General features: G+C 37.0%; 1 protein-coding gene across 1 annotated transcript in view; it reads left to right on the top strand.

Annotated features, from left to right (window-relative positions):
* Positions 1-291: 291 nt before the first annotated feature.
* LOC136849420 (uncharacterized) overlaps positions 292-12,124 on the top strand; it is a 22,619-nt gene continuing 10,786 nt past the window's right edge. The window contains exon 1 of the mRNA XM_067122771.1: positions 292-425. Within this exon, the coding sequence (XP_066978872.1) occupies positions 292-425 (134 nt within the window). The remainder of the gene's footprint in view (positions 426-12,124) is intronic.

Genomic DNA, 12,124 nt, shown 5'->3' with positions numbered 1-12,124 from the left:
ATATATACATATATATATATATATATATATATATAGATATATATATATATATATATATAAAGATAGATGGACAATGAGAGAGAGAGAGAGAGAGAGAGAGAGAGAGAGAGAGAGAGAGAGAGAGAGAGGAGGAGGAGGAGGAGGAGGAGGAGGAGGAGTGAGGAGGAGGAGGAGAGGAGGAGGAGGAGGAGGAGGAGGAACTTGTATTTGGTGAGAGAGGAGGGACGCGATGGGAAATTTTCTGAAAAAAAAAAAAAAAAAAGCAGCGTGCGTTCATGTTCAATTCCTGGAATGCCTGTCGATCTTTTCGGGGAGAAATTTTTGTGCCCCTTCGCCACCGCTCCTGCTCCTACTCCTACTCCTACTCCTGCTTCTTCTGCTGCTTCTTCTGCTGCTGTGACAGAGACCCACCGGGAGTGGGACGTGTTAGCCGTCACTTAATGGCTGCTGTCCGGCCTAACCTCACGGCTAGTAAATTTACGTCTGCAAAAGGAAGGGAGAATCATTAAGCCATATTTCTTAAGTTCCAGACATGCATACGAAAGAAGAAGATGGCCGCTGGATTTCTTCCCTTCCAGGAGGTGCGTAGAGCAGGAAGAAGGGTGGGAGGGGAGGGAGAGGGGGTGGGTCGGGATTAGGGCGAGGGGGAAGGGGTTTTGGGGGAATTGTACCTCCCTTTTAACAACCTCCTTTCTGTGTTTGTGTGTCAACTACATGGCATATCTGCTCAAAAGTCTTGCAGACGTGTTCCAGAAAAGAATGCGTTTTCCTTTTTGAGTGAGCATGCCTGCGATATCGTTGAGAGAGAGAGAGAGAGAGAGAGAGAGGAGAGAAAGTGCTTAATCGAAATCGATATTTTGTTAGGTTTCATCTATTGTTGCTTAACCATTTTACCATCACTCCTGAACAGAATCTATATAATATATTTGTCTGATTTTCATACATACAATTATATATATATATATATATATATATAATTGTGTATGTGTATGAAGTCAAGGATAATATATATATATATATATATACATATATATATATATATATATATCCACTTCTACACGTGGAGCTGTCAATAAAAACTCGACACCCACTGTGTTTACAAACCATCAATATATCAGAAAGCGTATCGGACGAGCAACACATGACACCATCAATTTAACGAGAGAGAGAGAGAGAGAGAGAGAGAGAGAGAGAGAGAGAGAGAGAGAGAGAGAGAGAGAGAGAGAGAGAGGGGTTTACCTAAGCAACTGACCCACAGGTAGTAAATTAATTGGGAGGTATCGGACACAGTTTCGTGTTGGGTAAACGCCGTGGTCTCAGGAACGAATTCCCGTTCCTGTGATTTAGGAACCAGACAGATTTCGTTTATATTCTCTGCATGAAGTGTGAGGTTGTAGGTTAGTGAATACAACGAGAGTTAGTCTGGAAATGGGAGATGGTGAGGCTTTTCGTATTTCGGTGCTAAAGGAAAGTTTTTATTTTCAGTTTTCCTTTTTTTTTTAACGATGTGCATAGGTCCGTGTTTTAGCAGCCGAAGTGTTTTGTGTAATGGTAATAAGTAGGATAATATTCTCTTAGATATATATATATATATATATATATATATATATATATATATATATATATATATATATATATATATATATATATATATATATATATATATATATATATATATGTGTGTGTGTGTGTGTGTGTGTGTGTGTGTGTGTGTGTGTGTGTGTGAGAGAGAGAGAGAGTGTAATCAAAACATATATATATATACACATATTATGCATATATATACAATATATACACATACATACAAATTGAAAATTGCTCTCTTCCCCATTCCATTGGATTTATCTTAGAAGTCCTTGAAGATACTACTGTGTAATTCAGTAGTAATTCATTCATTCATTATATATCCCGTGGCAGTGGATTAATGAATAAACATTGAATAGATAACTGAACCAACAGAGTCTGAATATAGTTATAAGCAATATGAATGAATATATAAACAGCATTAATTAACGCAATCAGATCTGACATCATACCTAATTATCTGTTGTTTGGCAAACAGCATTATCGAAACTGAATATTAATACAGATGAGAGAGAGAGAGAGAGAGAGAGAGAGATCGGAATTCGGGAGCGTCATGAGATTCCAAAATTAAAACTTGAATTCTCTAATGTAGCAATCACTTATTAACATTCAGTTTTGGTAATTCTCTGCACAGGAAAATTCTTCTTGTACTTTTGATTATTTAGTAACATTCTTATCTATTTATTTATCAATTTACTGATTTGTCTTTGTTTTCGAATTTCTGATTTCTTTTCTCTGTATTTTCTATCACCTTTTGTAATTTCTTTAAAATGAACACCTTGAATTTCATGGCAATGGCTCTTGTAGGCCTTTTATTCATACGAATAGGGTTTACCCTCTGAATAATAATAATAATAATAATAATAATAATAATAATAATAATAATAATAATAATAATAATAATAATGATGATGATGATGATGATGATTTAGAACGAAAGGATATTGATTTCCAAGAATCGATGATTTGTGCGGGTGGAACAACTTTGAAAATGTGGAAGTTTTTTATATCAAGAGTTCGTTGTCGATTCAACAGCTAAATGGGCGAATTTTATTGCATTTGTTTCTTGAGACCTATCACTTTTGTTAGTTACTTTCTACACACACTCACACGCACACACACACACATATACTGTATATATATATATATATATATATATATATATATATATAAATTCTGTCACAATTATATATCCGTATGGTCTAAGTCTCTCTCTCTCTCTCTCTCTCTCTCTCTCTCTCTCTCTCTCTCTCTATATATATATATATATATATATATATATAATATATATTATATATATATATATTAATTTATATATATATATATATATATAAATCCTTCTACAAAGTATTAATTTACTGCAATTTCCCAGTACAGTACATATCACATATGATAAAATGCAATCATCTTCAAATTACAAGGGACAGCCTCGCACGCAACTGCCAATTCCATGCGACAAAAAGAAAGAAAAGAAAAAAAAAACGAAAATTCAATTCCCGAACAGCCCCTTGTGTTAGTCACACCGCCGTCGATATTACAGGACGGAGTAACTCCACGTTACCGGAATGCAACTTTCCCTTTGTGTTCGGGTGACTTAGAGCAGCATACGTCAGAGATAAATACTCCACATTCATGCATTTTTACGAGACCCTCGCGTGACGCCGATTGTTTACAAGCAAATGCCGTCGCGTTGTGTGTACAGCGGCTCTAAATTAATGCTCCCGACGTACGGCCAGAAAGAAGAAGAAGAAGAAGAAGAAGAAAAGAAAAAGAGTCCTAGATTAGAGACTTTCTCAGACTATTTCGCCCCAATATATTCTCTTTGTTGCGATGCTTATGGCCTATCAACACGCCCCCCGGACGGCTTCGTGCAATCACGGGAAACTCTATCAATAGACGTCCGCCTTGAAGTTCGCGGGCGATCTCCATAACATGACGCACCGCAGGCGGTTCCATGACAAATTCATTACCGTAAGCTGGTATGAATTACAGAAAATATAAGCTCTGAGGAAGATGGACGGCCAGAGTAATATTCTTCACGAAGAGACTGCGCTCTACTCGTCTTTCATAAGACGAGATTATCATCGTCAAAGAAGGCTGAAATCCGTGAGGTTGTCCATCACGGGGAATCATATTACAGAGAGTCTTTTATCTTGATTTGAACCTAGTATATTATTGTTCTGAGTGGGAGAAGCCGAATACAAAACAATGATGGATTGTCGAAGATCAAACACATAAATAACAAGTAAAAAATGCGGCGAAGAATCGAGTTTTCTTTACAACGTATAATCAAGGCAACCGAAAATGGATCTATCTTTCGGTGGTCTCGGTGTAATGCTGTATGAGCCACGGCCCATGAAAATTTAACTACGGGAAGGTGGTGGCCTATCCTACATCGTTGCCAGAAGCACGAATATGGCTAACTTTAGCCATAATTAAAATAAAAACTACTACTCAGGCTAAAGGGATGCAATTTGGTATGTTTGATGGTTGGAGGGTGGATGATCAACATCCCAATTTGCAGCCCTCGAGCCTCAGCTGTTTTTAAGATCTGAGGGCGGACAGAAAAAGTGCGGACAGAAAAAAATGCGGACAGAAAAAAATGCGGACAGAATAAAGTGCGTAAGGACAGACAAAGCCGGCAAAATAGTTTTCTTTTACAGAAAACTAAAACTGCTGTTTACGAGAAATTCACCCTACATTGATTGCCACAAAGGATGGCAATATTGTTAAAGAAAAGATAAAATGATTTGATGACAGCGTCTAGAAAGTTAGAGTTATGCCAGTGATGGCATAAGGCTAGCTAAAACTCAAACAACAACAACAACGTAGCTGGTATTGGTAAAGCAATGAAACATCGTTGGTAGAGCAAGAATAAATGTGAAATGAAACAACGCTGGTAGAACAAGAATAAATGTGAAATGAAACAACACTGTTATAGGAAGATTACGTGTCAAATGAAACAACGTGAAACGCCTGAGAAAGGAAAATGGGTAATGAAAACTTCAAGGAAAATAATGCACAATGAATAGGCGATCAAACTTCCTGCAAAAACTTTCAGTAGTGAATAAATGACTCTCGTACAGCTTTCAAAATCCATCAAAAGGCTTATCAGTGAACTCGTACCTTCCCCAAAATCCATTACGGGCTGCTCTATGAGCAAGAGCCCGTGCTGGCATAAAGCCAACTTAATAAAAAACGACAACAATCGCCACAATCCCTCAGCCTTGAAAGACTCACTTAGCTCGAACTCTAAAATCCCCCAGCAGGGATTACAAAAACTATTATTACCTAAAAAAAATCCCTCAACAGGGATTGAAAGAACTATTATTACCTAAAAAAAAATCCCTAAACAAGGATTGAGAGAACTATTACTACCTAAAAAAAATTCAACATGGATTGAAAAAACTATTATTACCTAAAAAAAATCCCTTCACACGGATTGATAGAACTATCATTACCTAAAAAAAGAAATTCCCTCAACAGCGAATGAAAGAACTCGCCCTGCCTCCAAAAATCCCTCAAGAACGAACAAATGAATTCGCACAAAGAATTAAGAATTTCTTATTAGAAACTGACTGAATTCGCAAGTAAATAAGATTAATTCGTTAATATTACAGATATTATTCAACTAAAATCTTATCTCTCAGTGGTCAATGAGTGCCTTTTGAAAAACTTTTCTTCCTTGGTGATTCATGGCCAGTTTGAGAGAGAGAGAGAGAGAGAGAGAGAGAATGTACGGGGCAAGGGGTGTTAGCAGATATAGCCAGACTATATGGGAACGCGAGCCTGAAGAGAATAAGGGGGGGGGGAGAGAGAGTGAGAGAGAGATGAAAAGGGTAAGAGCAACATAAAGGGAAATGGGGAGGTCGAAGATGAAGGTATAGGGAGGGGTGAGGGTGTAGGGATGGAGAAGAGGGATGGAGGGAGTGGGATGGGGGAGGGAGGAGGTAAGGGGGAGGGAAGACGTGGTGTGAGGATGACGAGAGGGCCATAAAGGAAGGTAATGATAAGACACGACCTCGTTTTTCCCGTCTTGAGAAAAGCAACAAAGGATTCCGCAGGGGGGAGGAGGAGGAGGAGGAGGGCGAGAGAGAGAGAGAGAGACGGAGCTCGTAAATTCCTATCGATGACACTTATATGACAAAAGTTGCTCGTTTGACCCCTCTCTCGGGACATTAATCCCTCTCCGTATTACTTCCTTATGACCAGAAACAACGGCTCCAAAACAAAAGCTCCCCGTGAAGGAACGCGGCTAGGTCAATCAAAAGGAGGGGAATGAGAGAGAGAGAGAGAGAGAGAGAGAGAGAGAAGAGAGATAAAAAATAAGGGAGCGAGAAAAATAGTGGAGACAAACAAAGAGGGGCAAAATATACTTTATCTTGCGTATTTTTTTTTTATTCTGGGCAAATTATATGAAGGGAGATGAAACGCAGTTTCATGTGCGCAGTATGTTACTTATAATAGTATCTCTCTCTCTCTCTTCTCTCTCTCTCTCTCTCTCTCTCTCTCTCTCTCTCTTTAGCGTAATATTTTTCTGTTTTAAGAAAACGACGTGAAGAAAGATGAAACTGTCTCATGTGCATATTATTTTCCTTATGATTCCTTCTCTCTCTCTCTCTCTCTCTCTCTCTCTCTCTCTCTCTCTCTCTCGAAGAGACCAAATACATTTTATTGTGCATAATTCTTTCATTTTCAATCTAAGAACGCTAATATAAAAAAAAAAAGGTGAAACAAAATTTCATGTAAGCAATAGTTTGCTGCTCTCTCTCTCTCTCTCTCTCTCTCTCTCTCTCTCTCTCCCCCTTGTAGAGGGCAAATATATGTTATGCATAACATTTTCATTCAAAGAAAGTAATATAAAAAAAATTTCATGTAAGCATTATTTAACTGCTGGCTCTCTCTCTCTCTCTCTCTCTCTCTCTCTCTCTCTCTCTCTCCTCTCTCTCTCTCTCTGTGTGTGTGTGTGTGTGTGTGTGTTGTAGAGGGCAAATACATGGTATGCATAACATTTTCATTTTCATTCAAACTAAGTAATATAAAAAAAAAATTCATGTAACCAATATTTTACTGCTGGCTCTCTCTCTCTCTCTCTCTCTCTCTCTCTCTCTCTCTCTCTCTCTCTGCCCAAGCATCGCTTGACGTTCAGACAGGACTCTACGAATCTCAGTGTACTTCTTGGAACAAAGGAGCCGAGCGCTTTTCCGTTCTCGTTTCCGAGAAAATTCAGATCTGAAAAGAATGGAGAGACGCCCCATCGAATCCAGGCTTCGACTGGATCGTCTCCATGCTTCTTCTTCTTCTTTTTTAAAGGCGGTTGTCATGTCTATTTTCTTCTTTTTTTTTGCCGTTATTCCTCGTTGTTTGGTTCTTAGGGAGGCTCGTGTCTGTGCTTTCTCTGCGCGCTCTTTTCCATACAGTTATTATTTTAATTCTCTTTGTTCTTTTTCGTTGTTCAACATTCATTCGTTTGGCTACTGTTTTAGATTAACTGGGTAATCGATGAAATTAATGTTCATTGACTGATTGGTTCCGAATCTAGCGTCATGTACTACTACTCTCTCTCTCTCTCTCTCTCTCTCTCTCTCTCTATATATATATATATATATATATATATATATCTATCTTTCTCTATGTGTGTGTGTGTGTGTGTGTGTGTGTGTGTGTGGTGGGGCGTGTTAACGGCTAAACCTGCACGTTTTATTTACACAAAACCTGATTTCATGTAAGTGATTAGATTTTAAGTTGCTTAGTAATCATCATACCTCGATGACTAACTCACCATAAGCCCACTATGCGAGATTTTTTCTCTTTCTTTGCTGTAATAAATTATATTTTGTAACACCCTCATCAGCCCTAGTAAACGACTTTTATCTAGTTATTAACAGGGTGGAAAGGTGTGTAAGATATCACTGCAAATACCATTCACTCTAGAGTGCTTTTCAACCTAACCACACAGCGTCTGGGTTGTCTACTGCCGTGCTGTACTTGGTAAGTTTTTGCACAGTAAAATGGTTCTTCTTGCTTTCGTGTTTGTCTAGCTGGCCAAGTCAACCCCTCCTCTCCTTTATCTCCTCCTGATCTTTCGCACCAAGTTCAATGGCCCCATCTCATTACCAATTTCCCAGTGTCAACACTCAGCTGCCACCATCTTCCCTTCCCTGTCTTGCTCTGAATACCATCGTCATTAATTCCGACCCCAGGCCTTAGTCCCTAGAGTCTCATTTCACGTATAATGGATGGGCCTCTTTTCAAACGTACGGAAACCCCGAAAGCCAGGTCATCGTTTAGGTCAAGACCCCGTGGCAGGTCACTGGCGGGGTATCGATAAGATCTTACAGCCGTTTGGAAATGCTTTTGCGAGTCTCCGGGTGGAGGCTAAGTCAAGGCAGGACCCACTTATAACCGTCTTATTGGGTCCTGCGTCAAGGAGACCCATTTTCTTCGCCGTCTCTTGTATTAATACTTTAGAGGAAGTAGTCCATTTAGGGGAGAGGCGGTAACGTCACCCCTTAATGGGTAGTATCCGGGGGGAAAAAGGGTAAAAGGTCTAAATTGAATGTTTTCGTAAGGGGGTAACGAGAGCCCTCAAGTAGGACTAACCTGTGGGAAGTTTGTGAAGACTTTAATGCACAGTAATAGTTAATTTTCGGATAAGTTTACTCCTAAGGTCAAACCTGGATCAAGCAGCTCGTAGGTAAAATGTTTTGTTACAAGTTCCATGGTTTAGTTCAAGTTCTGTGTTAAAGAGACACAATTTTATCGAAACAGTCAAGAAGATGAAGGTTCAAGGTAGAGCGACATAATACCAGTGGGACATCTCAACCTTCCTTACTGTTTTTTGAAAAAATGGAAAACTCGTCATTTTTATTCTTGCTACTTAATTCTAGGAACATTTCCTTTTCTATAACATGAAGGAGACTTTCCACGCGAAAGAAATGTTTGTGTTATCTTCTTCCATTATTCAATACTGACAATAAAAATTTACCTAGAATATATTTTATATGTTCCCTGTAGAATTCAGGTTCTGTAATAGAATTGACATATACCAATATCCATAATGATAACTTATTGAGTAACGTGCTGTTATATATGATAGTATATTGCTAATTTTGTACATGATTTAATAGTTTTTTTTTCATGTCTTACTCTGCAATACGCTGCTATTTAAGACAGCACATTACTAATTTTACACAAAATATTTTTAAACTGTGTTTTCATATCTTCCAATGAGAAACATCCATTGCAAAGCAAAAACCCTCATCCTAATTGGGAGACAAAATTATCTCCAGCCGTGCTCACACACACACACACACACACACACACACAAGCATGTTCATACACCAAAAACAGACGAAGGCACGACTAATATTTCATAGGCCAAAACTGCTGATAAAAAAGGTACGACCACTCGAACATTGAAAACGGGGAGATAAGAAGACGAGGCAATTACGCAATCATTTGCAAGCTTTGTGTGTGCCTTACCGATGAAGAATGTCCGCATGTAAGCAGCCGAGATAACTTTAAGTAAAACACACATCATAGGAGATAAATCATCCGAGGACTCGAGATAAACAAAACCGAGAGAGGGAGCCACGAAATTTATGAACTTGTTCGCTTATCGTAAGACAACTGGCTTTGTTGTTTACGGGACGTATTACCAATTTCTTTACTTCTCAACAATAGGAGGAAGCGTAATTAGAGTCCGCGCGGTTATCTGTCATGTTGCTGCTTGGGAAAGTACTGGCTATTCGGGAGTGGAATTCGCTTGCTTTAGAAGTTAATTATACTTCGGAGCATCGAGTTAATTATACTTTGGGGTATATTGAGTACCTTGAAAGCAAGCCCAATGAAGAGGATAATTTTCTCTAATGCACAAAAGTTAATAACCACGTTCACTAATTCGTATCCAGTAAACAGAAGACCTCGAGGAATATCGGAATATTTACCAATATTACGAGGAATATAACAATATTCAGCACTGGAGAGCTGCAACGAATGCTGCAACACTGAGCAGACTGAAGACTTCGAGGAATATCGGGAATATCTCAATATTTACCAAAATTATGAGGAGTAATACAATATTCCGCTGCTAGTATACTGTCAGGAATATAACAACAGTAAACAGACAGAAGACCTCGAGGAATATCTCAATATTTACCAAAACCATGAGGAATATCACAATGTTCAGCTGCTAGTATACTGGTAGGAATATAACAATACTAAGCAGACAGAAGACCACGAGGAATATCGCAATATTTACCAAAACCATGAGAAATATCTTAATGTTATGCAGCTAGAAAACTTTAAGGAATATTACAATAAGAAGACAGAAAACCACAAGGGATATTGGAATATCTACCAAAACCACGAGTAATATCACAATATTCAGCTGCTAGAATACTGTAAGGAATATAACAACACTAAGCAGACAGAACACAAAGAGAAATATAACAATGCTAAGCAGACAGGAGACAAGGAGGAATATCGCAGTACTCAGTAACAGAAGACTGCGAGGAATATTGGGATATCGCAATATTCAGTTGACAGAAATTCACGAGGAATGTCATAACAGTCATCATATAGAAGACCAAGTATGTTATAGTTTTCAGCAGATAGAAGAAAAACGTGAATACCGTAATATTCGGTTGATAGATCACGAGGAATACTGGAATATTGCAATTCAGCCAAAAGAAGGTCACGAAGAATACCGTAATATCCATCATACAGATGACCAAAAATAATATAACAGTATTTACTGGATAGAAGAAATTCTATCGCAATATTCAACAAATAGAAGGTCAGGAGGGATATTGGAATATTGCAATATTCGGCAGACAGAGAAGACCACGAAGAATATAAAGAATAGAAGACCATAAGGAATATTACAATACTCAGCTTACAGAGTACCATAAGGAATATTACAATACTCAGCTTACAGAGTACCATAAGGAATATTACAATACTCAGCTTACAGAGTACCATAAGGAATATTACAATACTCAGCTTACAGAGTACCATAAGGAATATTACAATACTCAGCTTACAGAGTACCATAAGGAATATTACAATACTCAGCTTACAGAGTACCATAAGGAATATTACAATGCTAAACACAGAGTACCATAAGGAATATTACAATACTCAACTTACAGAATACCATAAGGAATATTACAATACTCAGCTTACAGAGTACCATAAGGAATATTACAATACTCAGCTTACAGAGTACCATAAGGAATATTACAATACTCAACTTACAGAATACCATAAGGAATATTACAATAATCAGCTTACAGATTACCATAAATAATATTACAATACTCAACTTACAGAATACCATAAGGAATATTACAATAATCAGCTTACAGAGTACCATAAGGAATATTACAATACTCAACTTACAGAATACCATAAGGAATATTACAATACTCAGCTTACAGAGTACCATAAGGAATATTACAATCCTCAGCTTACAGAGTACCATAAGAAATATTACAATACTCAGCTTACAGAGTACCATAAGGACCATCACAATATTCGGCAGAATGAAGGCAATCTGGAATGCTGGCCAACTCCCCCTTCTCCTCACCCCAAACAACCACCCACCACCCAAACACCATAACCCACTCTCCCCCCAACCCCAAAAGCCCCCAGGGGCGACGTCCCAAATATGGCCGAAGCAAAACGAATCGGGATTTCCTTTTCATCTTCTTCTGTCCGTGAGAAGATTTAAATACGGGCAATGAAGTGGACGATTTATGTCCCCCGGATTGAAAATTATGGACCATCAGGTCCTTAAAGCGTCCGGGCGATTGATTGCTCCTGCGATGACGGAGTGCGTCGAATTTTTTAATGGTGCGTTTGAAATAATAATAATAATAATAATAATAATAATAATAATAATAATAATAATAATAATAATAATAATAGAAAATTCATTTTTGTCAGTAATTGTGAATAATAATAATAATAATAATAATAATAATAATAATAATAATAATAATAATAATAATAATAACAGAAAATTCATTTTTGTTAGTAATTGTGAATAATAATAATAATAATAATAATAATAATAATAATAATAATAATAATAATAATAATAATAATAATAATAGAAAATTCATTTTGTCAGTAATTGTGAATAATAATAATAATAATAATAATAATAATAATAATAATAATAATAATAAAAAATTCATTTTTGTCAGTAATTGTGAATAATAATAATAATAATAATAATAATAATAATAATAATAATGTTCTTTTTTTAGTACAATCATTGCATTATCATTACTACAGGAATAAACTGTAAATAAAATAATATTCACTGCCCTTAAATTTCATTCATTGCATGAACTAAAATAATTGTAAATGACAAAATAATAGTTTCGATAACTATAAATCCTTCTCATGTGTATGCTCATTCCATCACATCCCGGAAAAGATATTATTTTAGAGTGGTTTTTGTATATAAAAGAAAAACTATTAACTATAATTAAAAACATTACATTTCTCCACCGCTCAATTCTCATTT

The sequence above is a fragment of the Macrobrachium rosenbergii genome, chromosome 21 (genome assembly GCF_040412425.1).
Source record: "Macrobrachium rosenbergii isolate ZJJX-2024 chromosome 21, ASM4041242v1, whole genome shotgun sequence".
Lineage (NCBI taxonomy): Eukaryota > Metazoa > Arthropoda > Malacostraca > Decapoda > Palaemonidae > Macrobrachium > Macrobrachium rosenbergii.
Note: the sequence above shows the minus strand (reverse complement) of the source record. Positions and strands in the feature narration are given on the sequence as shown.